The sequence below is a fragment of the Peromyscus eremicus genome, chromosome X (genome assembly GCF_949786415.1).
Source record: "Peromyscus eremicus chromosome X, PerEre_H2_v1, whole genome shotgun sequence".
Lineage (NCBI taxonomy): Eukaryota > Metazoa > Chordata > Mammalia > Rodentia > Cricetidae > Peromyscus > Peromyscus eremicus.
Genome location: NC_081439.1, coordinates 126,757,999 through 126,784,466, shown reverse-complemented (window position 1 = coordinate 126,784,466; position 26,468 = coordinate 126,757,999). Strand labels below are relative to the sequence as shown.

The window sequence follows — 26,468 nt, the reverse complement described above, 5'->3', positions numbered from 1 at the left end:
TAAGTGTATAAATTTGAAAGACATTATAAGAGAGTTCTGTTAGTAACATAAGTTAGGATAGAAAGTGAATCAGGTACATTTTGGACTTACTGAAATAGGATAGATAATCGAATTATTTTCTTTGAATTTGTCAAATGCAAATGGACTAGACATTGTTTAGGTATTTATTGCTTGTATATAATGTATATAGTTATTGTACTTATTGTATATAGTTTTTCTTATATTAGTTATAACTTTTTCATTTTTTTCTTTTTATTAGAATAGAAAGGGGAAATATAGTGATATTTTATTTGTGCTGAAATGTGATTTCATTTGTATGTTAATAAAATTGCCTGGGGAACAGAGCTAAGAGCAAGCCATTAAGCAGAAGTCTGGTAGTGATAGCACATGCCCTTAGTCCAATCACATGTCAGGCAGAGTCTCTGTGTGTTCAAGGACACAGCCAAGCAGTGGCTCAAACCTTTAATCTTAGTTCCAACCATAGAGACCTGGCAGTGACGAGGAAGTCATGTGGTTGGGTTTACAGCCAATGAGAAGGCAGAACAGAAAGGCAATAAAAAGATAGGACACAAGAAGAAGCTCTCTCTCTCTCTGAGGGGAAGGACGGCAGTGAGTGGTAAGATAAGGTAGTCTTACCTTTTGGCTACTGCTCAATCTCTGGGTTTTTATCTCTTTATTTGGCTCTGTGTTTCTTATTTAATAAGACCATTTAGAATTACATCTACATACGCCACTTATTTTAAGGATTAAATGAACACAGATATAAAGCTCTAGTCTGTAGTAGGGACATACAATTTCCTCACCAGTCTTTCTATACTGACACAGACATGCCGAAGGGCTTCATATTTCTCAGGCCCCCTTCAAAACATTCTTCTCAATACTATAACACAAATTTGAGTTTCAAAGTTGCAAACTAAAAAAATATCCCTAAGAAAAAGGTTCCCACCCACAACCAAATCTGAAGGAAGTCAATATTCTTTTTCATTGTGAATAGGGTACAGTTAAAGCAAAGAAGAGAAATAAGTCAGTAAGGAACATGAAAGAGTATTTATATCAAGAAAAAGCAGCAGGTACAATGAAATGTACTTCGTATTGCTAGTTGATGAAGCACTGATAGTATTGGACAAGATATGAGGTCATTATTTAAGTTTGGTGTAGCAAGATTTATGGAAGTCCAGGCCTACCGCCCCAAAGTTTGATTTTCAGTTTGATAAGCATTCCCATTGAATCCTAAGGAAGAGTTTTGGTGTGTCTACAATTTTACCAATGATTTGTGAACCAACTTGAGGCCTGCCATTGCATAATTGGATACTCCAAGGACAGCATGTCCATCATTAGGCTTGGTCTAGGGAACGTTTTCAGGCATGCACCAGTTCTAGTGTTGTGATATGATGGTTAAAAAGTGAAATATTCCTCATTGATGTGTCAGTGAAGCCTAAAAATGGGAACAGCACCACATGACAATTGCTTACCAATTTAAGAATAAATAAAATTACCATATCATAAACCTGTTTCTATACTACAATTATTTCCCTTAATAATTATGGCTCAAGAAAAAAGCCTGCTCATCAAGGGCAAGGGCAATAAGTGGCTAGCTATGCAACCACCATGAGTCTGACTAAACATTCCCATGTGTGACTAAATGCTCCCTTATCTGTCCCTACATGATGTATTATACTATAAAAAAGATGATGCTGGGTTCAGTTCCCAGCACATAGATGATGACATATAATCACACATATGTACAGTTTCAGGCAATTCAAAACCCTCTTTTGGCCTCAGCACACTTGTATTACATATACACACCTGTAGGCAAGCATTCATATACAGTAAAAAGAAAACAAGCCTCTCTATATAATTGTTTGTTTTTATTTCTTTATTTCTCCATGCAAGATTTGACATTTGACAATGTTCAGAAGTTTTCTCAGTGACTTTTCAAAAACACACTGCTTCCATCAAAAAATTGGCACACATCTATTTAGTACACCTCATTAATTAACAATTACTATGAAGGTACAAGGTTACTAATTCATTATGACTTAAAATTATGTAGAAATAATAAACCAAAGGTTCTTCACATTATAACAATGTTAACAATTGAATGGATATTGGCTATAAATATATCTACCACCCAAGAAGGGTTCCTTTTTTTTAATCCCATCCAAAGATGTAAAGCTCATTTAATTAGTTTCTCTTTCATCCCAAAATGCCTGTCATCTTTGATTTTGTCCCCAAAATGGAGGCTATGATTTCTTTCTGTTATTTGTCCCATCTTCATTTTACTCTGCAGCTTTGTTGTCATTCTAAAATTCTGCTTCTATTCTTTTTCCTCTAGCTTGTGATTATTTATGTTTTTTAATCTTATATTTGGTTTAATCTCCTTTGGGACCTTGCTATACTCTTCATTACCAACCCCTCAACCTTCCGTCTCTCCCCAGTAATCTCTAAACACATTCATGTTTATCTCATGTAAAGAAAAACTTCTATAGGGCTGGAGAGATGACTCAATGGTTAAGAGCACTTGTTGCTCTTTCAGAGGATCTGGGTTCAGTTCCCAGCACATGGATGATGACATATAATCACACATATGTACAGTTTCAGGCAATTCAAAACCCTCTTTTGGCCTCAGCACACTTGTATTACATATACACACCTGTAGACAAGCATTCATATACAGTAAAAAGAAAACAAGCCTCTCTATATAATTGTTTGTTTTTATTTCTTTATTTCTCCATGCAAGATAAAGTCCACATTGATTACCTCTTTCTCTATTTAACCATTTCCTATCTGTAGTGGGTAGCCATTTCAACCTTGATCTGGAAGTTCCAACCCCCACTGAGGCTTCAGTAACTGTCACACCTACAAAGCAGAGCTACGAGAGGAACCTGAAGACCCGAGATCTGGATGCGCCTTCTACCTTGGTTCCTGGACCCTGGACGCTGGAGGTAGACGAGCCAAGTTCTCCAGAGAACACCAACGGACTGTGCTGCGTCTTTCCCAGACCCTGCAACCTACCTATCCCTTCATTTGTAAGTTTCGCCACTAAATAAACCTCCCTTTTAACTACGTGGAATGGCCTTAATAATTTCATCAATACCTATCCATTCTCCAAATCCTAGCAACTGGTTGCCCACAACTTTCCTAAGGTCATAAATTATACCTTAACTGTAAGGTTCAACAACGAATTTATGGTCCTTACATTTCCTGGTTTCCTGGACAAACATTAGTAGCAAATCCATTCTCCAGAGAATCTTTCATTTCCTTGGTTCTCATTAAATGTTCATTTCCCCAAGCTTTCTACCTATCTCTTCACTTCCTTTCAGTTCTATCCAGGACTCTGATTTTACCACATTTTACCCCTTAATTGTTGCTATTTCCTTATAGCACGAATTGTTAGAAGGTCTTATTAATAAAAACAAACCCAGTGCCAGTTATTTGTGTGAATGCTGGAAGATCAGAGAAGCAGAACAAGCCACAGCCACCTCACCTTGCCAACTTCTCAGCTGATCCTGTTTCCTCAGACTGGAAGCCTCTGAGTCTTCATCCAAATGGATCTCAGCTGAACTGTTGCTTAAAACCCTAAAAGCTTAAGTGACCCTAGTTCCTGGTTTTCACACATTATATACCTTTCTGCTTCCTTCCATCACTTCCTGGGATTAAAGGCATGTGTCACCATGCCTGGCTATTTCCAGTGTGACATTGAACTCACATAAATCCAGATGGAATGTTAGGATTAAAGGTGTGTGTGCCACCATTTTCTGGCCCCTAACTCTACCTAGTGGCTGTTCTGTTCTCTGACTCCAGATAAGTTTATTAGGGTGCACAATATTTTGGGCAACACAATATCACCACATTTCCTAGAAGTCTCATATTTTCCCTCTTCTTTTCCTGCCATCACACTTCGTAATGGTGACAGTATATTTCTCGAAGCTTCAATGTGTCCCACAAATCTCTCCCTTGATTTCTCCCATGAGCTCCAGACTTAAGTATCCAATGCCTTTTCCTTGTTATCCCACTACATGTCAAATGCAACATAGTCAAAACTAAATTATTTTTTCACTATAAGCAGCAACATAGCTTTCCCCCTAAACTACTTAATAATGATAACCACCATCTCCTCAGGTAAGAACAAGACAAACCAAAGACTCAATCCTTCTTAATCCAAATTCATTTAGTTAGAAACTCAACCTTATCATTTCAACTTTCACACTTTATCTTCAAAAATCCTATCACGAGTTTCTTTTATCAAATACAATAGCTCCTTAAACTTCCTCTGTTCATTCCCATCACCTATGCCATCACTCATTCATGACACAATGTCACTAGACTAGAAATTTCCTGAAAGCAGGGACTATATTTTGTTTCCCTTTGTACACTTGTCTAAAGCAGTGATTAGTACACACTGAACCTTCAAAATATGTCAATTAAATCAACCATATATCTGAATATACACATTTAAACATAATATATAAATTGGATCAACTGAAATTGTAAAAAAGTTTTTGGTGTGTGTACATGTGTGTGTGAGCGTGCACGTGTGCACATGTGAATTGCTGATCATTTGAAAATTAATAGTTTAGTCTGTCAGTATTACAAAACTTGAAAGGTACCCAGGTGTATAAATCAAGAACTCTTTTCTTTGTTTTAAACAAAGTAGCTGAAATCTTTCCTTATTAGACACCAATGCAAACCCCCAACTCTCTACATCAAAGTAGAATCTGGACCTATTCTGCATTCATTGAGAACTTTCCTTTTCCAGAAGCCACTGTCCATTAACTGATGCCCTTCTTAAATCACCTCTTGAATTTTCATTCATTTATCTTTTATTCATTCAGTTTCATTAAAAATTATACTACTAATACATTTTTAATAAAACCCAACCATCTGCCAATTATACAATAAAAATCTCCCCTTCTAATATCTTTCCAGTTAACCCTAATCTCCACCACCAAAAGAAACATCAGAAAGAGTCATCATAAACTCAATACTTGTAGTCATAGCTGTTTGATCATTCACAGAGATACGTAGGAGGCTGAATGACACTGGAAAAATCTACGTTGCTTCCCTTTATCCTCTGGTTGAACAATCTCCTAGCCCATGCTTATTAGACACAGGAAATAAGATTGGCTTATTTTCCTTTGCCAAGAATACATGAATTTTTGAAAGATTATTAAAACTACCTGCAGCTATCATTAAACTAAAATGGAGGAAAACAGCATCAGTCTTGCAGTAGATGGCACTGATTTGGAAGACGAGTAGTCCTGCCCGTTGTCGCTCTAATGAAGTCTTCATGGTTTGCCTGGTTAAACACACTGGAAAGCATGGAAGGAGTATTTTGATATAACAATGCTTGGGCTGTGAGGGGCTCTTTGAAGACAGAAAGTCTCACAAGTCAGAGAAAGTAAGTGTTATTCTGGCAGATATCCCTTGAAAGTTTCAATTGCCCCCAATGTGGAAATACATGTATCTTGTAAAATAGCTTTGGTGCTTGAAAATAAAGTTAGTATTAATAAGAAAGTTCAAGACTACAGAAAAGAGTATTGTCCAAAAAGATAAATTACATACATATTCAGCTACCTTGTAGGGCTCCCCAAAGAGATCAAAGCCTGAAGAAAAGAGATCATCTTCTTGTTGAACTTCTTGATTTCTTCGTTCCCATTCCCTTTTTTTAAGTGCACTACGATCCTGTTCATAGTGACTGATATGAAAAAGAAAAAAACAGAGAAAAATTAGTCATCAAGAAATTTAGATCTCCCTTGTTATTCCTAGGAATAAAAAAAAATTTGCAAGTCAATCCTACCCAACTCATGCTGCATAGAAAACAGAATCCTTTACTTTATCTGTACTAACTTTAAAAATAAGAAAGAAACCAGAAATTTACTCATTAAAAGTTGTACCTGTGGCCATGCAAGTACATAGAATTCTTGTTCCTCATCCTTTTTTGATTATTGGATGTAATTTCACACTCTGCAAAAACAGTCTACTATACAGAGAATTGCTGAATTAAGGTTACATCATGTTGTCAAACACCTGGGGCCATGAATGCACATATGTCACATAATACAAAAGAAACAAATGATTAAAGCATGGATCTTTAGTTAAACTGGAAGTCTTCCCAAAGCCTTTACCCTATCTTAATTATCATGGGTAAGTTTAAGGACATTAAGCCATCTTATGTGGAGGTAGACACATTCAAATATTAAATTATTTAAATACTTTCATTACTTTTTATTTGACTGTTCTTGTTTTGATTTTATTATTATTATTTTTGTTTCACAATTGACTAGGAGCCATTTGGGAAAAATATTTAGAAAAGAAGGGACCTAGCTGAAACAACAAACAAATGACTATCTATGAAAGAGACATGTGGCAAAAGCGTTAAATGAACTTGATATAAAGCTTTTTTATAAAGACTACCTATTAGATGTTCATCAAATTTCAGACTTTTTCATTGAAATATTGAAAGCTTCCAGACAACATTTAAGATCTAGTCTGAGATCTTAGGGGTTTCAGAATGGAATATTTCCTTATTAAGAAATTTACTTTTCTGTCATGCAATACTTCAAATTAAACTCTAAATCTGCATGATTTATATTAAAAATTTAGAATCCCTAACACAAATATCTGAAACTGAAAATTCTCCTGTGGTGATATGTTATTTGTGCTGAAATGTGGTGATATTTTATTTGTGCTTTAATAAATAAAGCTTGCCAAGAGATTAGAGGAAAAAGGCCAGCCATTATAAATAAACAAAGAAGTCAGGCAGTGATAGCACATATCCTTAATCCTATCACTTAGCATTCAGGATCTCTGTGTGTTCAAGGCCACACTAGGGAACAGAGCCAAACATGGTGACATACACCTTTAATCCCAGTACCAACCATAGAGGTCTGGAGGTCTGTACAGACAGAAAGTGACAGCTGTGTAGGAAGAGGAAGTGATGCAGCTGGGCTAACAGAGCCAATGAGAGGGCAGAACAACAAGGCAATGAAGGTGTGGGTAGACAGGAAGAAGCTACCGAGTTGGTGAGGTGAGGTTAGCTCGTGGTTTGTCCTATTCCTCTGATCTTTCTCTTGGACTATCACCCAAATTTCTGGTTACATGCTTTTTATTTATTGAGACCATTTAGAAATTCGTCTACATTCTCCCAATCTGAAAATTAAAAGTGCTTATATGATGCTACAAGTAGAAAAATTTCATATTTAATGACACGTGACAGTACAGAGTTAAAATGCACATACACTAAACATATGCTCTAAAATATCCTTCATGTTAAGAGCATAAGGTTTATATGTAACATAAAATAAATTCCCAGTTTAGATTTGCATCTTTTCTACAAGGTCTCTATGTGTGAACCTGAGAAGCACAATTATAACTAGCATAGCAAAATATGTCCACTGGTAAAATAGTGGCATGGATGTCATAGGAGTAATGAAGCACTTTCTGATTGAATTTAAATCCAAGTCCACAGGTCAAAACCTAAAACTGGATAGGTCATAGGCCCTAGAGAAGAACCTAATTCTATTATTCTGCTAAATGGTACTGTGTGGAACTGCCCCTAGGTTTTTAATCTTTATACTTGTATATAGTATAGTTCTCAACCCTCATCAGAGAAAATTACTTTTGCAGTATATGGCAAATAGTCCACAACTGATAAAAATGCAGATAATAAGATATTGTGGAGTTTTCAGGTCTAAATGGGACATCTATATTACACACTTCCTCTGGCCCCCAAAAGGTTAAGGGATCATTTCAGAAGAGTACATAGAAAGATTTCTAGAATCAGAGATAGTAGACACATAACATGGCTAACAGATGATTTACATATATCTTATATATTATAACATAAATAATGTCTGTGTTTCCTTCTGTATAGTAATAATACCATATTAAAACTTAATTAGGTAATTGACATACAAATATCCATGATTAAAAACAGGGGTTAACTGTGTATATCAATATAATAGTGAAGTTGGTGGTTTTGAATATATTATAAACTCCAGTGCCTAGTTAGCTGGTTCACTTACAAGTACTGTAATTGTCATCTACAAAATAAGGGTCTGGAGAAGTGCTTCTTAACCTGTAGGCTCCCAACACCTTTGTGGAGGTTAAATAACTCTTTCACAGGGGTCACCTATGACCATCCTGTATATCAGATATTATTACTGATAATAGTAGCAAAATTACAGTTATAAAGTAGCAACAAAAATAATCTTATGGATGAGGGTCACCACAACATGAGGAATAGTATTAAAGTGCCTCAGCCTTAGAAAGGCTGAGAACCACTGGTCTAGAGAATTAACTATACAGTTTAATATATAAGGAGCATGTGATGCTACTACACTTAATCATCCACACTTCTCCATAGAAATCTCCGGATTGTCAAACTCAGCACTTTGACTGATGAGGATATCATCAACATAAACAACTTTTGTTTTTCCATTTTAAAATGGTGACATTTCTATGGTATTCAAATGTACCTCCAGCTTTCATAATATAAAATATGTTTAGCATATAACTAAACTCCTGAGGATTTTCTTCAAATATCACTGTGTGAAGACAGCAAAGAACACGTGGATTCCTACCAAATCTCAGGATCCATATAGGGCCTTGCATGGTCAAAACTGTTGTCATGTCCAGACTCTGAAAGCTAAGCTATCTAGTCTCAGATGTTCTCCATAGTTCCAGTCCTCCCTTTTACTCCCAGGCTGAGCTACAAAACCTACATAGTTAACATACATTCAGTGTCCATGTTGGAGGCTGATTTGGAATTAAGCAGGCATAGTAACAACTTCAGTCCTTTTACTGTGGCATGGTACTTTAACCTTAATACCACAAATAGACACAGATAATGCAAGCTCATCAGTTTGTTAGAAATGTAAGAAAAATGGTGCTCAAGGTGGGGATCTAGTAACAATTTCAAGCAGGAATTAGCATAGTAGAGGTAGGAGGATTTTTGCAATAGAGAAGGACATTAATTTCTTTGCTTTCCATAGCAGATGATCTTCAACACAAAAGCAAGAACCAAAGTCTCCTGCTTCTGAGTAAATGTGAGCAAGATGTCAGTTTCCTAGCTATCTGTTCAATTTTTGCACCTGACAGCTCATAATGACAAGCCCATAGATCACATTTAATTCTTCCATGAAGAGAACTGAAGTGCTTTGGTCTCTTGGCTTTACAAAATACCTTCTTTCTCCTCTGAGTGAAAGACATAATTAAAACCCTAAAGGAAAAAAAGGAAAGAAAGAAAAGGAAATGTGCTTTAACTTGCATGACAGCCCTTCAAGCAGCCAGCATTAAGGATACTTTAGGGGTTTTAGCTCTAGCTTTGATTTGTTAGGAGGCTCTTGGCTGCATTTTGTATCAGTTCATTAGCTACCAAACTCCAGATGCAAACTTGAATAGCAGATTGAGCGTGCGCATGGGTGTTATCTGTTGCAGGCAAAACTGCCTGCTGCATTTTTTAACACATCTGACAAAGAACAGTTAATTCTCATATCTCTGGTGAGACAGAATTTACTCTCCATAGAGTTCCACTGCTCTTGGATAGCAACCAAATAGCTCCAACTTTTTTTCCTTTCAATCTCAGCGTGGTGTTGTATTGAAAGCTTCACACGGTGAAGTCTAATGAGAATTGAACCACGTGGTGATGAGGTTTTCAGTGTATAACGTCACTGATTTCTGACTGAAATCAACATTACTAACTTGAAGCACCAACTAATGAAAACCACAACTACATATGTAGCCTCTTGTTATACCTACTGCAGTTTATAATTATGAGGACCTCTTTATCTACTCAATTAAATTTCATACAGTTCAGGCAAGTTGCATTTGAACCTGTGAACCCTGCAGAGACTGCAAGAAAGTCTGTCTGTCCCCTGAGGATTGGATGTACATTCATTCTTGGACTTTTTTTTTTTTTTGTGGGAGCAGGTGTGGAGCCTACATAGAAAGCTCAAGTCAGAAATGAGTTAATCATCATATTGATGGACAATCTGAGTTTATTCAAGGAGTCAAGGACAGAGTGAGTCAGGCTCATCAACATAAAAGCCCATCTTCCTATTGAAAGGTTCAGCCCCAAATCTCAACTCATTGCCCCCCAACTATTATCAAGTTAAAATGTTTTTCCAACCTTTCCTCCTAGATATAATGGCATTTATCATATCAAGATGATATAAAACCCCTGACCATTGAAAACCAAATATACTCCTTGGTTAAAGAATCAAAGGCTTTTGCCTACCTCTCTTATGTTTTGGGATCCTTATGTCAGCTATGCTCATACCAGCTGATAGGAAAAAGCAGAAAGAAGTGGTTCCTAGCAAAGTTTCTGCAAATCACTCTTATACATGACAAGATGATGAGAAGACTCTCTCTCATAGAGGTTATCATATCTGCTGTCATCTTACCCATATCTGTTCCTCTCAGGTGTAGAGTAGCAGATAAAGTCCATTTGTTTATGCAGGGGAAAACTAAAATGAGGGGAGCTGCTCTAAGCTTTCATTAAGTCAATGTCATCAAGAAAGGCCTGAAGTTGACTTCTGCCATCATGTTGAAATAATTTCTTCTCTTGTCATCTCTTTCGATCATACAACTTTCCTAACCTTGTCCTTAAATCTGATCTTAAATGTACCTAACTCTCATTTTGTACATTAGAGGCCCCAGGTCCATTTGTGGGGCAACAAAACCCAGGGTACATATAGATTCAATGAGATCTAGAAAGTTTAATTCTGCCATATCCACTAGCTCACAGTGGTAGCTCACTGGGCCAACAATGTAGACTTATGTTTTAGAACAGGAGCTCTAAAGCAGGAAGACACTTTAACAATCATCTAGTTGTGTTGCCCTCATTTTACAGATGAGAAAATTTAACTAAAAAAAGGTAATGGGCTTCACAGCAGGTTCCAAGCAAAATTCAGAGCTTGGAAGCCAGGTTTTCACATTTCTAAACTAGCTCTCTCCATTACTCAAGCTTTGACCCTCCTGTTTCCAGCATATTCAAGAATATATATGAGTCTTATTCTTACCCATTAGTCAACTTTCCTTAGGATTGCATTGTATTATAAACTTCCAATAGGAAAATGCTTTAGGAATTTAATTGGATTTGAGTATAGAAAAAAAAGCATTTGTTTTATAACAGAATATACAGAACAAAAAGTGATTGTAACAATTAACTGCATCTGCAGGAAGAGGTTGGGGTAGGTAGAATGAACATTAATTTAAGTCTAGTTAGCTTGACTATTTCATGAACCTTAATAATTACTGTTTGCTTAATTCGACTGTTTTAAAAAGATACTTGAGGAAACATTAAAAACACTAATATTTCAATTTATTGAAAATACTGCTATATAATATGTGCTTGACTATGTCCAAGTAGATGAGCATAAGCACCTGTGTCCTATCATCTTTCAGTTTCTTAGCGCAATGGGCCAGTGAATATCATTTGGTTTCCTTGAATATTTACTATACAAGACAATATTTGCACCAATACTACCAGAAATAATGGTGGTAGAAGCTTAATATTCCACTATAGGACACCTTCGGAAAATGGGAGCAAAGATATACTTTACCCACAAAGCCTGTATAAGCAGCACTCTCTAGGGAGAACAAACAGACTTTTCCAGAGTCACCTATCTGGCCTCACTTCCATGTCACCTGCTAGCCTTCCTTTTCTTATAGCCTTATCTCTTCTATTTCTTCTTTTGTTTTATTATACTACATTTATTGAAACACAATTCATACGTTGTGCAATTTCATCCATTTAAAGTATACAGTGCAATGCAATTTAATACAATCACTGAGTTCTACAACCATTGTGGTATGCTTTCAGGAAAATTTTGACCAACCACCGAAGAAACTGTATATCTTTTAGAGATCAATATGACTTGCAATTCTCTAGCCCATACAATATGTCCAAAGCTCAATACTTAATAAAGTTGTCTATTCTGGATATTTTACCTTCATGGAATGATGTAAGTGATCTAGCTTTATAGCTAGCTTCCTCCATTAAGCATAACCTTTCAAGAAATATCAGTGTTGCATTGAGCAGTACTCAATCCTTTCTGGAGTTGAATATATTCCACTCTATGTGTTCTGGTAACCTTATATCACACTGTTCTTCTTAAGAAGGCTCAACTGACATATTTTAATGGTTTAATTGCCATTCTATATGCTTCCCATTAGACTTTTTACTTTTTAATGCCAGAAGCTTTTATTTCCCTTACCACAGCCAAGGAATAAACACAAAGAAGTTTCTGTATATATGTAAGCAATGAGAAATGTAGAGGTTACAAGAAAATTGTACATTATTCTATTTGATAAGAGCCTGTGAGGTACCTTGGTAATTCCCAAAGGACCTAGGCTATTGTCAAGGCTTTTGGTTGCTCTCCACAAAATACAACAAGGCCCTATTGCTTAAGACAAAACACTCCTACACTATTCATTGAACACAGAAAAATTGAGCTGATGCCTATGTAGAGCCCTCATCTCTATGGACTAGTGTTTATGGTACAGGAAGGTAGTCTGATCACTACTAAAGGAGAAAGTGAAACACCAACTCAGCCCCAAATCCTGTGATCTACAATGGTGTCCTGCCTACAAGATATGCTAGCACAATAGTGGCACAAAACTTGTGGAAGTGAAAAACAAAAACAAAAACAAAAACAAAAATAAAACTATATGGTTAGATTTAAGGCCCACTCCATGAGAAGAGACCCATCCCCAACACTGAGTGGCCAAGAACCTGAGACTAAATAGGCCAGAAACCTATAGGAAAACCAAATATTACTGCTCTTCTAAAGGGATATAGAAATAAAAAGACTCGTAATGACGTTCTGCTATATCACAGATCAGCACCTTGCTTAGCCATCATGAGAAAAGCTTCTTCCTACAGTAGATGGGAACAAATACAGAGATGCACAGACAGAAAATATGCAGAAGGTGAGAGTCCTTGGAACACTCAGCCCTAAATGAGATTTTTCTATATAACCATTCCCCTGAGGATGCATAGAACTCTTTGGAAGAGGAGGCAGAAAAAGTATAAAAGAGCCGGAGAGGATGGAGGATACCATGGAATCAAGGAATTCTAGATAAAACAGGACTGGCACATAAGTGGACTCATAGAGACTCCAAGAAAGTCTCACTGGGGATTCAAACAACTCTAAAGGTAAGGCCCCATGCCCAGCAGCAGATAGATGGCCAACAGAAAATGAACTCAGTGGCATCTTTGGAGGTTCTTTGTCTCATTCTTCAGGGCATTTATTTGTTTCTTTGTTTGCTTGCATGTTTATTTTTTATTTTAATTTTAAAACTTAGTTATTTTAAGTATTTATTTAATTATTTGCCTTACAGGTCCTTTGTGTATACATTATGGCTTCTGTTTTTATGGGCTCCCTATGTGTGTGAATGTGTGTGGCTTTGCATCTCTATGTGTTTCTCATGCTTTTTGTTTAGCTCTTTTCCTTCTGTTTGCTTGTTCCTATCCTGATTATTGTTTTGCTTTATCTTATTTTATTATTATTTTTAATATGACTTGTCTTAGTTAGTTTCTACTGCTGTGAAAAGACACTATGACCATGGCATTCTTATAAAGGAAAATGTTTAATTGGGGTGGCTTACTTGCTGTTCAGAGGTTTAGTCCATTATCATCATGGTGGGACATGGAGAAAAGCAGGCAGATGTGGTGCTGGAGAAGGAGCTGAGAGTTTTAACATCTTGACTCACAGGCAACAGGAAGTAGTCTGAGACACTGGGCATGGCTTCAGCATATATGAGACCTCAAAGCCCATCTCTACAATGACCTACTTCAATAAAGCCAAACTTCCTAATAGTGCCACTGTCTTTGGAGGCCATTTTATTTCAAACTACCACATGACTGTTTTCTAATGAGAGACAGAAAGGAGTAGATAGGTGGCGAGGAGAATCTCAGAGGAGATGGGGGAGGAAAAACCATAATCAGAATATAATCTATGAAATAAATATTTCCAACAAAAAATATAAAAAGTAAACCTTGAACTTGATGTCTGACTCTTCATTAGTACATCTTCCAGCCTTTATTAAATAAGCTTCTTTTTGCAACAGATTACAATCTATTCAGAGATGCACAACTAGTCAGTGTGCAGAGAATAAGATATTATGGAATTTTCATGTTTCATTGTGCATTTGTATCACATTCTCTTCCCTAAGGCTCACATATCATCATGAAAGAGGGTCCAGAAAAATTGTAGGAGCCATAAGTAATGGGAGTTTGCAGCAAAACAGTATTTACCAGACATGACAGAGCTGTTATATACATGAACTCACTGTGTATAAGGTCCACTCAAGATCAAGACAGCCCAAATCCCAGCATAAACAGGGAAGGGCTCACGACTTCCAATCTATCTGTGAAACTACTGAATGTTGATGACCAATGGGGGAACCAGAGTCACTTTTCTTCAGGGAGGTAGTCATTGAGAGAAGACCCACGTTCCAATAGGAGATCCTACTCATACATGTACAGGAAGCACTAATCAGACTCCATGTATTTTTTTTTTTAAGAAGAGAATATGAAGTTGAGAGGGGAAAGTGGTAGTGGGGGTGATATGGGAGGAATTGGAGAGGAGGAGACTAGGGGTTATATTTGATTAAAACCTATTATATGTGGATATGAAGTTCTCAAACTGTAAAAAAAAATTAAAGCATAGCGTGTGGTTTAGGATTTAGATAAAATTATCTTGACTAACCTACCAAAACTCCAAACTTGCAGAGCTTATAGCCTCATGAATTACATTATAATCCATAACAAATACCAAATTTTAAAACTGCAATGATAGTTAAAACATTTACAAAGAGTAAAAATCAAAAAGCAAGCAAACAGAAACCTGACATTCACTAAAGGAACACCTTTTGTTTTTACTAGGAAGAAAGCTTTAAAGAAGCTTCAGTGAGGTAGCACCCATTGAAGCTCCTAGATGGGCTCTTTCACTTACTAGATGCTTGATCAATAATTGAAAATTACTTAATGTTCATAAGCCTGTGTTTCTTCATGCATAAAATGAGAATAATGTTTATGCTCTCTTCATTCACGTAGTGTAAATGTTAAGCAAGATGGTGAAAGGGCTTTGTGCATTATTGATTTTTGATCACAGTTAATGGACAAGAACACTGGCACTCTGATCATGTTCATCGTTTGCATACAACATTTTAATACATATTTCCTTTGTAATGACATCTGAGCAATTGGTAAGATACGAATCACAGTGTTTATTTAAAAATAAAAAAAAACTTGGGGTGAGAACATTGCCCTTATACTACCTATATATTCAAATGTGGTCTTGGAAATATCAGCACCAAATGATAATTAAATTAATTGAATTTACAAGTTATTATCAACCTGAATTTCCACATAATAGAAATATTAATTAATGTTTTCTGTAACTTGGTTCTCTTGTCTCATTTCCCATAGAAATAACCCAGGAGTAGTGTTTTTACGTTTTCATGTCAAAGTCACATGTTAGATCAGTTAAATTACATTCTTCAGGGTGAGTCTCAAACATTTCACATACAACAACTTCTGGTACTTTCCCAGAAGATAATCATTCATAAATAAATGTCTTTATTTGACTCATTTATGTGTGCCTAAATCTGATGGACTGAACCTGAAACAACAATTTATTTCTGTATTACAAGAAAGCAAATCAAAGATCAGGCACTTTGGGAAACTAAAGGATTCTATTATGCAAAAATTTACATTGCTGATTGGAAAAATGCCTTCAAGGCAAAAACAGTTATTATAAGAATAGACTTTTTACACAGAATAACAACAATAATAACAAGGACTGAATTCAGAAGCCACCATTTGAGCCAAAAGATGTTCATCTTCTATATAGAAAAGAAGAACACTCACAGAGGCACAGCAATACTTTTAAGTTTTGCATACATTTCAAGTACAACACAGTACAATTGATCCAGAGATATGTCTCAATCCTGAATTCCATCCAAAATATCTTAGATTATAAAAGGGCTCTTAGAATATGGATAGTATGGATTCATTTTTGAAAAGCAAGCATAGGTAGACACTCAAGTGGATACTGATCATCAGTACCATAGGAGTACAATAAAACTCCATTACTGAAGGGTTCCATTTTAATAGAAATATCATTTTTCTAGAGAATAATGATGACTCTAACATTCAAAGGTTCCTATTTGATTACAGTGGTATTCACCACATCAACAACTTTCTAGAGACCAGTTAAATATGTTTGGAAGGCAATTTCTTCAATGAAACAAACTGAGTTTGTCTGTCCACATAGTAACTATAGACTAAATGGTAGGATCCCATATCAAACATTGTTTGATTGGGGGTGTACATCCATGATAAAAAGTGTTTTTTCCTTCTCTTGCAGGCAAATTAGAATATATGCCATATCAGATTATATGTCTTTGACTTTCTAACTACTCCTCAAAACTTACTCAAATATTGCCTCCTCCCCTTCCATATACACACAGCCCTCTGTAAAAGGCCCCCATTACACAATAGATACTGAAGAATCTCTAAGTTTCCTTTTTCTGGGGTTGCCTTATAATTTCTGCTTTTGTAGAAAATCACTTAAAATTCACAGTAGTGCCAGCCTACTCTATAAACTAAGACTTTACTATTACACTCATGGATCACTGACTCATCAGGAGCAGAAAGCAAGACTTTTAAGCACCTTCCTCTCAACATGATCAAACCATGAGAGCTACAAGCAGTGGTTTGGCACAGGAGTTTACCAAAATAATTTTAAAGGAGTAATAGGAGCTTTTAGATACTATATACCAGCTAAACAAAACAAATACTGACAGAATAAAGTAAACATAAATTTATGTATTTATAGTGTTTTAACAGGTTCAACATTTTAAACTTTATGATGATATACAATAAAAACTACATAAAATATGAATAATGATATGCGGTGCCATTGCTTTTACTCTTGTTATCATCTATCATGTTTACTATTGTTAGAAGTAACACTTATTATTATTTTATTTCTTTATTTTTCCTGTATTCTACATGTGCTCTTTAGAGTCAACTTGAGCTTTCCTCATTCATAATTCTCTTTAAATGAATCAGAGTCGATGGTGATACTGTTCTTTAAACAGTAGCTAGATTTAAATCTTGATTTACTTTAAATGTGTGTGTCCATATTCCCTCTAATCAAAAATGTTTGCATGGATCCTGGGGAGATGAATCATAAAGGAGGAAGTAACAGGCTTTGAACACTTGTGATGACTACAAAGTACTTTGTGGTTTGTTTGAATTCTGGCTTGAGGGCAAATTCAGTTTGTGCATTCTATGGTACAGTTAGTTCAGGAGACTATGCTGTTGCTATTTTCATGCTTAGCCTCATTTTGGTCCCAAACAATGGCCTTCCTTAATCTTACTGCCCTGGGGAGGTAGGCATAGTACTCTGTCTGGTGTCCCTAACACGGTTGGTCCTCGGTCCTTATATTATCCCAGCTTGTCATGCCATGTCTTTGTCACTTATCCTGAGTCCATACCATTGGCATCTGCACCCAATATACTCCTAATCACTCTCTTTTGAGTTTAAAAAAATTATCTGAAGTATTTTCTCCTTATGCTCATTAAATATTGGGAATGCTTTTCCAAGTTAAAATCTTAATATAACATTCAGGCTACTCATAAATGACACTTTTAAATGGTGTTTTATTTTCAGTTAAGTGTAAGTAAGGCAATTCCAATAATCAGTTAATTTAAACAATATTTTCTCAGAAATAATATTCTTAATTACTTTTAAACTGAGGAAATTAATGCCCTTAAGGAGCAGCTGGTAATTGACAATTTGAAACTGACTCTGTTTTCATGTCTCACCAAACCCTTTGATCCACAGACACTCACAAATTTACCCAAGCAAATTCTACCCACTGCTGGGCCTAACCTTTGGTCTCTGTCTCTTTCCTTGGGGCATTCCCATAGAGCTTTGACTTAAGCATGAGACTAGGACAACAGGACAAACTCTAGGCACAAGTCTGCTCTGCTCTCTGCAACTTATGACCCTAGACTCGTTTTCACATTTGGACCAATAGATGTGACCTTCCCCTCTTGCCCTGAGAAGATGGCTGACTAAAATCAGAATAGTCTCCTATTGTGAGTTGAGTTGAAACAACCAATAATTCACGTGTCCTGACCCTCAGCATCTCTGAATTGACCTTATTTGAAAACAAGATGGTTTAAATGTTAATTAGTTAAGAAGTTATCATACTGGAAAAGTGAGGGTCCATAAACTTATATGATTGTCTTCTTTATACAATGCCAAACCATCTGGGCATGTGCCTGTAGTCCCAACACTGTAGAGGTGGAAGCAGGAAGATGGTAAATTCAAGGCCCTCATTGGCTGCTTAGCAAGTTCAAGGCCAGATTGAGCTACATTAAATTCTGTCTCAAAACAAACAAGTGAAAAAGAAATATAGTAAAATGCAGAATGTTACCATAGAGACATAGAAGCCCATGTGATAATGAAGTTGGGTGATGCTTCTACAAGCCAAGGAAGATCAAAGATGGACCACAAATTATTATAAACTTGAAAGGAACAGATCTCCTTTTACAGCCATCAGTGGGAACCAAACCAACCTGCCAATACCTTGCTTTTAGACTTCTAGCCTCCATAGCTAGGAGATAACAAATGTGTACTGCTTAAATACCCACAGTTGTGGTGATTTGTAATGATCACCCTATCAAATGAATATATCCAAAGACACCCTGACTATTTTTAAAGCCAGTTCATGATGAAATACTTGGCCTCATCAGTGAGGTATGGATGATCTAGCATAAGGGCTTGTCCTTTGTATAACTTGTTATCCACCCTCTGCCCTATGACTGGACTTCCAAATCTAATTGCCTGTGTCAGAGAACTCATAGGTGTTAAATGAAACTGTCGCTGCTTCCCATTTATCTGGAAATGTGCCACGTTCAGTGTTCAACCTCAAATAGATAGTTTTTGACTGAATGAATAAACAAATGACAGGGATATTTTTCTGCACAAATTCAATGATGTATGTTGATACATATTCATTCATACACTAATTAATGAGTTAATCAACAAACATTTACTTGGTGACTACATCATGCAAAGTACCATGTAAGGTCCTCAGGAAAAAATAAGACAAATAAATGCTGTCAAGAAATTTACAGCTAAGTGTTTGAAACCTGAGGCCTATGCAGGGTCGCTTGGCTCGGCCTGGGAGGAGGGGACTGGACCTACCTGGACTGAGTCTACCAGGTTGATCTCAGTCTGTGGGGAAGGCTTTGCCCTGGAGAAGATGGGAATGGGGGGCAGGCTGAGGGGAAGGTGAGGGGGGCGGGAGGGGGGGGAACAAGGGAATCCGTGGTTGATATGTAGAACTGAATTGTATTGCAAAATAAAAATTAAAAAAAAAGAAAACTCTTCTGGAAGACATTGTGACATTGTTCAGAAAAACAAAATGTAAGGAAGTAATATAACGCATGGGAAATCAATCAAAGGAACAAAATTTGAGAGTTCAACCTCTCTGGAAACAACACAGACACTCTGAAGATGTGGGGTGGGGCTGGATGTGGTTCTATGGTAGAGTGCTTGTCTAGGATGTACAAAGAATGTGCTAAATAAAGTAACCAGATCTGGAAAGACAAAAAAGTGTATCTTTGCAAATACAACTTGAACATTTTCCATAAAAATAATATATCCAGAAAAAAAAGATAAATTAGATATAAAACTTTAAACTCATAAAAATAGGATAGATGATAGAATATGTTCTTTAATTGTGCCAAATACAAATAGACTAGATATTGTAACTTTAATTCTTGATTGATAACTATTTTATTATGTGTAATTTTACTATGTTAAAATAAAAACCTTCTTTTTGATTAGACAGAAAAGGGGAAGTGCTGTGGGATGATGGTCTTTCTGCATGCTATGAATATGTGTTGATAATATTGGTTAATAAAGAAGCTGTTTTGGCCTATGGTAAGGCAGGATAAGAGCCAGGCAGGAAATCCAAGAGAGATACAGGGAGAAGAGAGTGGAATGAGGGCAGATGCCATCCAGCTGCCCAGGGAGCAAGATACTAGCAAACTGGTAACATGATAGCCACGTGGCAAAATACAGATTAATAGAAATGGGTTAATTTAAGTGTAAGAGCTAGTTAGTAATAAGCCTGAGCCATAGGCCAAACAGTTTGTAATTAAAAAAAAAAGAAAGAAAGAAATTTACAGCTAAGAAGAAAGTAAAAACTGTTCCAAAATAAGATCAATGAAGTGTAATATAGGAATAAAGCCATAGAAGCAGTCTCCAGTTTACTTGGGATATGAAAACAAACCATAAAGCTGTTAGCTAGTCAGGTCTTGAGCAATGTGAGAGGTTATATGCTTTCACATGGCTAGTACAAATACACACGAACCAAATGGCACTAAAGAAGATCCCATGGGACAAATGTAGAAATATAGAAAGAGGTTGTAGGCACAACTAAGATCAGTCCCAATGATTGTTTATTAGCTGTTTGGTGACAATGGCATAAAATCTTCATTAGGAAATAAGTTTCTGTCTTTTCAGGAAATTGAAATATAAGAGTTGATCTTTGTAGACTCTTGCGTTCAATGATATAACTCTAACTTCACTTGAGATGAGAGGAATATCTTTGCAAAAAGAAATGGACAACAAAGTAAACATGTAAATGGTGGACTCATAAAGAATAGAAGTGATATTCCAGGGGAAACACTTACTGTTTCCTGTATTATCACACATTGTCTCTCAATATGATCAGTTATCAGTCTCAGTTATCCAAAACTGGTATGAAATAAAGCATTTGTACAGTTATGCTTCATTGATGTCAGCTAGGGGAGCATGAAAATCTCCATGAAGGAGGGTAATTGATGTGTAAATCAGAGCTCAATCACTCTGTAATAGAAATGGCCCCATTGATAATATGCTTGTTGAACACAATCACATTAGAAGCCAAAGGGAGGAAGGGAAGAGGATATAAGGCTTATTTATTAAAAATGATAATCACAGGCAATTTGTGCAATTTTCTCTTCAACAAAAGATATTGTCAGAAATGCTTGTAAGTAAGTTGTGACCAATATATCACAATACTTTCCTTCTGCTCTGATGAATTGTTTCTGTTTCACTGAAATGTGTGGAGGCTCTGTTTAGGTATTTAAAACACAAATTAAAACAACATGATCATTTTTGAAATATGACACATGTAAATAATGTGCCAGTGACAGTGATCAGGTTAACAATGTTTTCTCCCCCTAAATAGGCTTCCTGGTTTTATTGAAATCCTTCTGTCACTTTGCATTTGCCTTCTGAAGAGCACTGAATAAAAGTGGACAATGTCTATAATTTAATAAATTAATACTTTATATTTTAAACTAAAATAACTTGCTTACATCACTGAAGAATTATCACTTCTTATTTCTGTCAACATTATAATCATTCTCATTAGTACCACTTCAGTTCTTATAATGGAAGACCTGAAGATTTGGTGGAAGATTATTCTTTCCCTACTGTAGTAACTGAATAATGAGAAAAGTCTCTACATCAATATTGCTACAGTACTTTAAAAAACTATCATTCATATCAGTTAATATGAAAGCGTAGGTGCCCAACCACCCTCCCTCCCTCCTTTCATTCTTTCTTTTTATCCTTTCTGATTTAATATCAGAACCAGGTTTATCTTATGTCTCTATCATGGATCTCATAAACTTCTAACCTTCAGTGCATAAGTCATTCTTGAGCTTTAGCATCTCACATATGCACATAATTACAATCTTAGTAAAAATCTTGTAAGTGGCAACATAGGAACAATGGTGTTGGTGCCACTGTGCTTTGTTTGGGAGCTTACCTGAGGCCATCAACTCAACTTTGTATTCAAGTATTGTGTATGCTGCTTCCTCTCTAGCTGGGCTGCAATCCACAATTTCTCACCTTAGGTAATATGTCTATAGCAGACCCACAAGCAGCAAGTATTGAAATGGGAAGGGGAGCAGAGAGGATTAATGGTTGACTATATTTTATCTATAATGGTTAGGTTTTTTTTTAATAGGTTGCTTTGATCAAACATTATCAAGTCTATTAGAACATATATGAGTGTATGAGTAAGGGGTATACCAGGACTTTAAATTTTGCTTTTCTTCTTCAAAACAGTAAATCCCTTAGTTTTTATGGTTTTCATACCCCATTCTTGATTAGTCAGATCTTGTGGGTTACAAGAATATATTATAGAGATTCGGCTGTGTATTAAAGCTAAACTTTGACCAGCCAAGTGTCTGTCAAAAGGCAAGCCATTTATTATGAATATTTGGTGTTATTTAGCTTTTAATATATCAGCTGTCTTCTGCTATGGAATTGTTGTGTGTCCAAATACTCCTAGTCCATTTGGCAAACACTTAAGCTCCTCAGACCTGCTGAAATTCTTGGTAACTAACTCTTCCCCCAATGAGCCTAGGAGACAAGCTGACTGGAGATGCATAGCTTTGTTTCTTGTGCTAATGAAGCTCAAACCATCCCCTTGGTTTGAGGCCTAGTGGCTCTCCAGAGCAATTGACTGAGAACAAAAGGGGTTTTTACATATCAGGGTGGAAGGTAGAGCAACATTCCTGAGGAGGCAGAGAACCTCATGGCCAGGCCTAGAAGAAACATTTATTTTCTGTAGAGCAGACAGAACAGCATGACCAGGGAGAAGAGAAGAACCCAGAGGTACTGTAGATGGTAAGGCACAACTCTTGTAGAGTTCATCAGAGCCAGGATTAGAGAGCAAGTAGAGATGGGGGGGGGGTGAAGAAACACAGGATGAAGATGAGGCTGGAAACATAACAGCTTAGTTGTTAGTTGTCCTCATAGAGAGGACAGTAAATGAGGGGACAAAGAATAACAGTGTCAGGACAGAACTGAAGCTATGTAGACAGGATTTCATCCCAGAGAAATATAGTAGATGGACAAAGAGCTTGGTGTATCTAGATTTATTCCTCCGCTGAATGCCTGATGGAGCCATAGTTATAAAGACAGAATTTTGTCTTAGAGGAATAAAGTTAACAGACATAAGAGCATAGTGTTCATAGATTTTTTTTCCCCTCAGATATCCCACACTGGATATAGCATCTTCCCCGGACTCTGAGTAATCCATAGTCAGATATGATTTTTGTGAGACTTATGGCAATAACTGAAAAATAGGAAAATAGGTACTCAGCCTTTCCATTTTACAGATGAAGACCCTGAGATCCGAGAAAGGCTAGCTGCTTATGGTTATCAATGAATGTAGTAATGAGGTGAAAAGGTAAAACATGATGGCAATGTTTCTCAGCCTTGGTGTAGTATTTTTTTTATGATACCACCCTTTATTCTAATTACAAAACAATTTCATAGTTTATTCATTCAGAACATGGAGGGAAAGGGTTCTTACCTATATGTTACAGTAAAGGCACTTTATTTTGAGAGTTCAGGCAAATGGCTTTTGTAACTCATTGATATTAAATATCTAGCATAAAGGCCACAATTTCCCTTTCATAGTAAATGATGAACTGGAGAAAATTGTGTGATGAAAAGACCCCAGAGAGTCATAGATTATGTGACCTTGAATAAGGATCAGTCTCCCACAGTTCACATATGTACTCCTACTCTCAAAACATTAAAAACAAACTCTTCTCCAAAGAACAACAAAATAAAGGAGGAGAAGGTGAATAATAAATAAACCATCAAAAATGACATTGCCTAGCCCACTTAAAAATGTGAACAGTTAAGAGTCTGAATTGAAATGTACTGTAAGTATAAATTACCCTTTGTTGTTAACAACTGACAAAATTAGCTAAAACAATAATTTTACATATGATATCATGTGTGATAATATTTTTCAGATATTGGTTAAGCTAAAGATATAAATTCTGTTTTATACCTTTTCAAATATTGCTAGTAGAAAATTTAAGTTCACAATTTGGCTTATATCTATTAGCTCTCATGGTATTTATATTCAACAGAGCTGATTCAAAAGGAGGGATTTTTCCAAGTCTACTTAATAAGCCACATAAAACTTAAATAACACTGTTCCAGTATTCTACCTCTAAGCAACACAACATCTTTGTGCCTCCAGATTCACTGTAATGATTGTGGTCCTCTTTTATTATTCTGATATTTTCTCCTCTCTGTTCCCTTAATCCTCTTTTCACTTGGACCTTAGATGCATATGCCAGTGCTTACATAAATGACTACTGTATTATCTAATTGTTGCATTGCGTTGTTGAGCTTAATAATATGTATGGTGTTGAGCACTGATTTTGTAATATGTTTAATATGCTTGTAACCAAATGTACCATATGGAGGCACTACACTGTATATTATGAGCATATTAATGCAAAGACTCAATTGAGTATCATAGAAAACTAGTAAAACAAAATAGACTAAGTAGTTGCTAAATATCATGATCCCTAATATTTTTCAATATTACACATCACACAAAGTATGTTGGTGCATCAGAGGTGGTAAATATTCTCTGAAATATCCCATGATTCTAAGCACTAATCCAAGCTTGATACACTGTATTTGTTGCAGGCATTTTCAGGCACAGAAAGTGCAGAGAACAATTTATGACAACCATCTCTAAATAGAAACTTCATGTAGTTGTGAAGTGTTTTATATTTGTTTTGTTGTTTCTTAGTGTGAGACCAAAATGAGCCATCTTAGAAATAAGACCAAAATGTTTTTACCCTAAAATTAAGGCCGAAGATTTCTCCTTTTAGGAATAGGCCATTAGTTCCTGAAACCAGTCAGTTCAGATTCCAGAAACCAGGAAGTGTAAAAGTACAGAGTCACAAGGTAGCAATGAGGTAATGCCTGCCGGACTATGGAATGTCCTCTCCCTGGTTTCCAGGGTAACTGACCACAGAAATGTCCCCACCTGAGGGCAGCCAATGAGAAATAGTGTCGGGTAACCACTCCTTTAGAAGTAAGATTAAGCCATGATTTCTAGAAAGCCCTTAGAAGCGAGCCAATCAGAACTGTACCCGTACTAGAACCCCTAAATGATGTAACCTTGTGGCTTTTGCCTTTAAAAACTGAGCTTGCAGACAGGCGGGCACTTCCTCCAGCCTCCACTGTGTTGGATGTATTGGACGAAGTCCCTGCCTAGGCTTGTATTGCTTTTGGATATCCAGAATTAAACCTTGCTTTTGCATTCTGGCATGTTCATCTTGGTGGTCTCTCTGGGGGTCATGATCTGGGCACAACATTAGTTTATTTTTACTTCTAAACCCATGACACTTATAGGAGCTGGGAATAATTCTGATTTGAAAAAGGCACTGTTAGTTTTTTTTTTCTATACCTTTCCCACATTCTCCACATACATTTCACATGTTACTTTTAAAACTTCTCAGTTTACTGATATTTTCTTGAAAAATTGCCAGCCAATCTGTAGCAAAATAAAACTGTGTCTTTTAATATAAAACAATCATTGATTACCACAAAATGTTCAAGCCAGATGAATCAGCAGTCTAAAGGATGAACAATTTTTATCATAGTAACACACCATTCACATGCTCTGATAGATGCATTCATTTGCTGATGGGCACCTCAACATTCAAGAACACAGACAGACATTCTGTAGCACTTCACTCTTGTTCCTCAGCACACAGTGTGCTCAACAAGAAGAATGCAGTCAAATGAACAATTTACTGTGATTAGGTTAGTTTCATTTGTTAATTACAGATTCAGCAAGAACTGAATACTGAAGCTTTTCAAATATCAGATACCCATTGATCCATAGCCATCTACATGTTCAAGTAATACTGGAAGTCTAATATAATTTATTGTGACTTACAGCACTGATTGGCTAGAAGGATTATACTTCAATAAATGATGGCACTGTCATTGAATCTGCCTATAATTGCTTCTATTCATCATGATATATGATCTGAGACAGACTGAGAAGAAAGGATGATCTACTTCAGGCTTCAGCTGTTTCTAATCCCACAGTGCATCCCTAGTTAATAGATACTGAATATCATGCTGAGGTACATACTGTGTTGCATTAGATGAATATATATGTATACACATGCACACATATATGCACACACATATATAACATGTATGTTGATTTCATGAACATATATGGTCAGTGGCTACCAAATGAGCTTGCTTGTCTCCATGGAATAGATGAAAAGCCCTTACAACTTCTAGGATAAGTTACAGACTCCTTAGGAACAATGAGTCCTCTACCACTCTTCTCTCTGCCTCAACATACATGAGTTTCTCAGGCTATGATTAATTTCCCACTGGAGTGGCCCAACCCTGAGAACAAGTGATATATAGAAAACTTATGCTCTGATAGATTCTGCATCAATCACAGACCAGTGACACTTGTCCCTTGATACCTCAAGTAAGATTTGTATGACACTCCAGTTTTCATTTGGAGTCCAGATATCTGAGCCTCTCTTAGCACTTCTCAGCACTCTACAGTTCTGCCTCAAC

The 26,468-nt window shown here is 36.3% G+C and overlaps 1 protein-coding gene across 1 annotated transcript in view; it reads right to left on the bottom strand.

Moving 5' to 3' along the window:
* Nucleotides 1-5,935, bottom strand: part of Aff2 (ALF transcription elongation factor 2) — a 448,384-nt gene extending 442,449 nt beyond the window's left edge. Inside the window, exons 1-2 of the mRNA XM_059251561.1 lie at nt 5,898-5,935; nt 5,578-5,698 (exon numbers count right to left, since the gene is read on the bottom strand). Of these exons, the coding sequence (XP_059107544.1) occupies nt 5,578-5,698; nt 5,898-5,935 (159 nt within the window). The remainder of the gene's footprint in view (nt 1-5,577; nt 5,699-5,897) is intronic.
* Between the last annotated feature and the right edge of the window lie 20,533 nt (nt 5,936-26,468).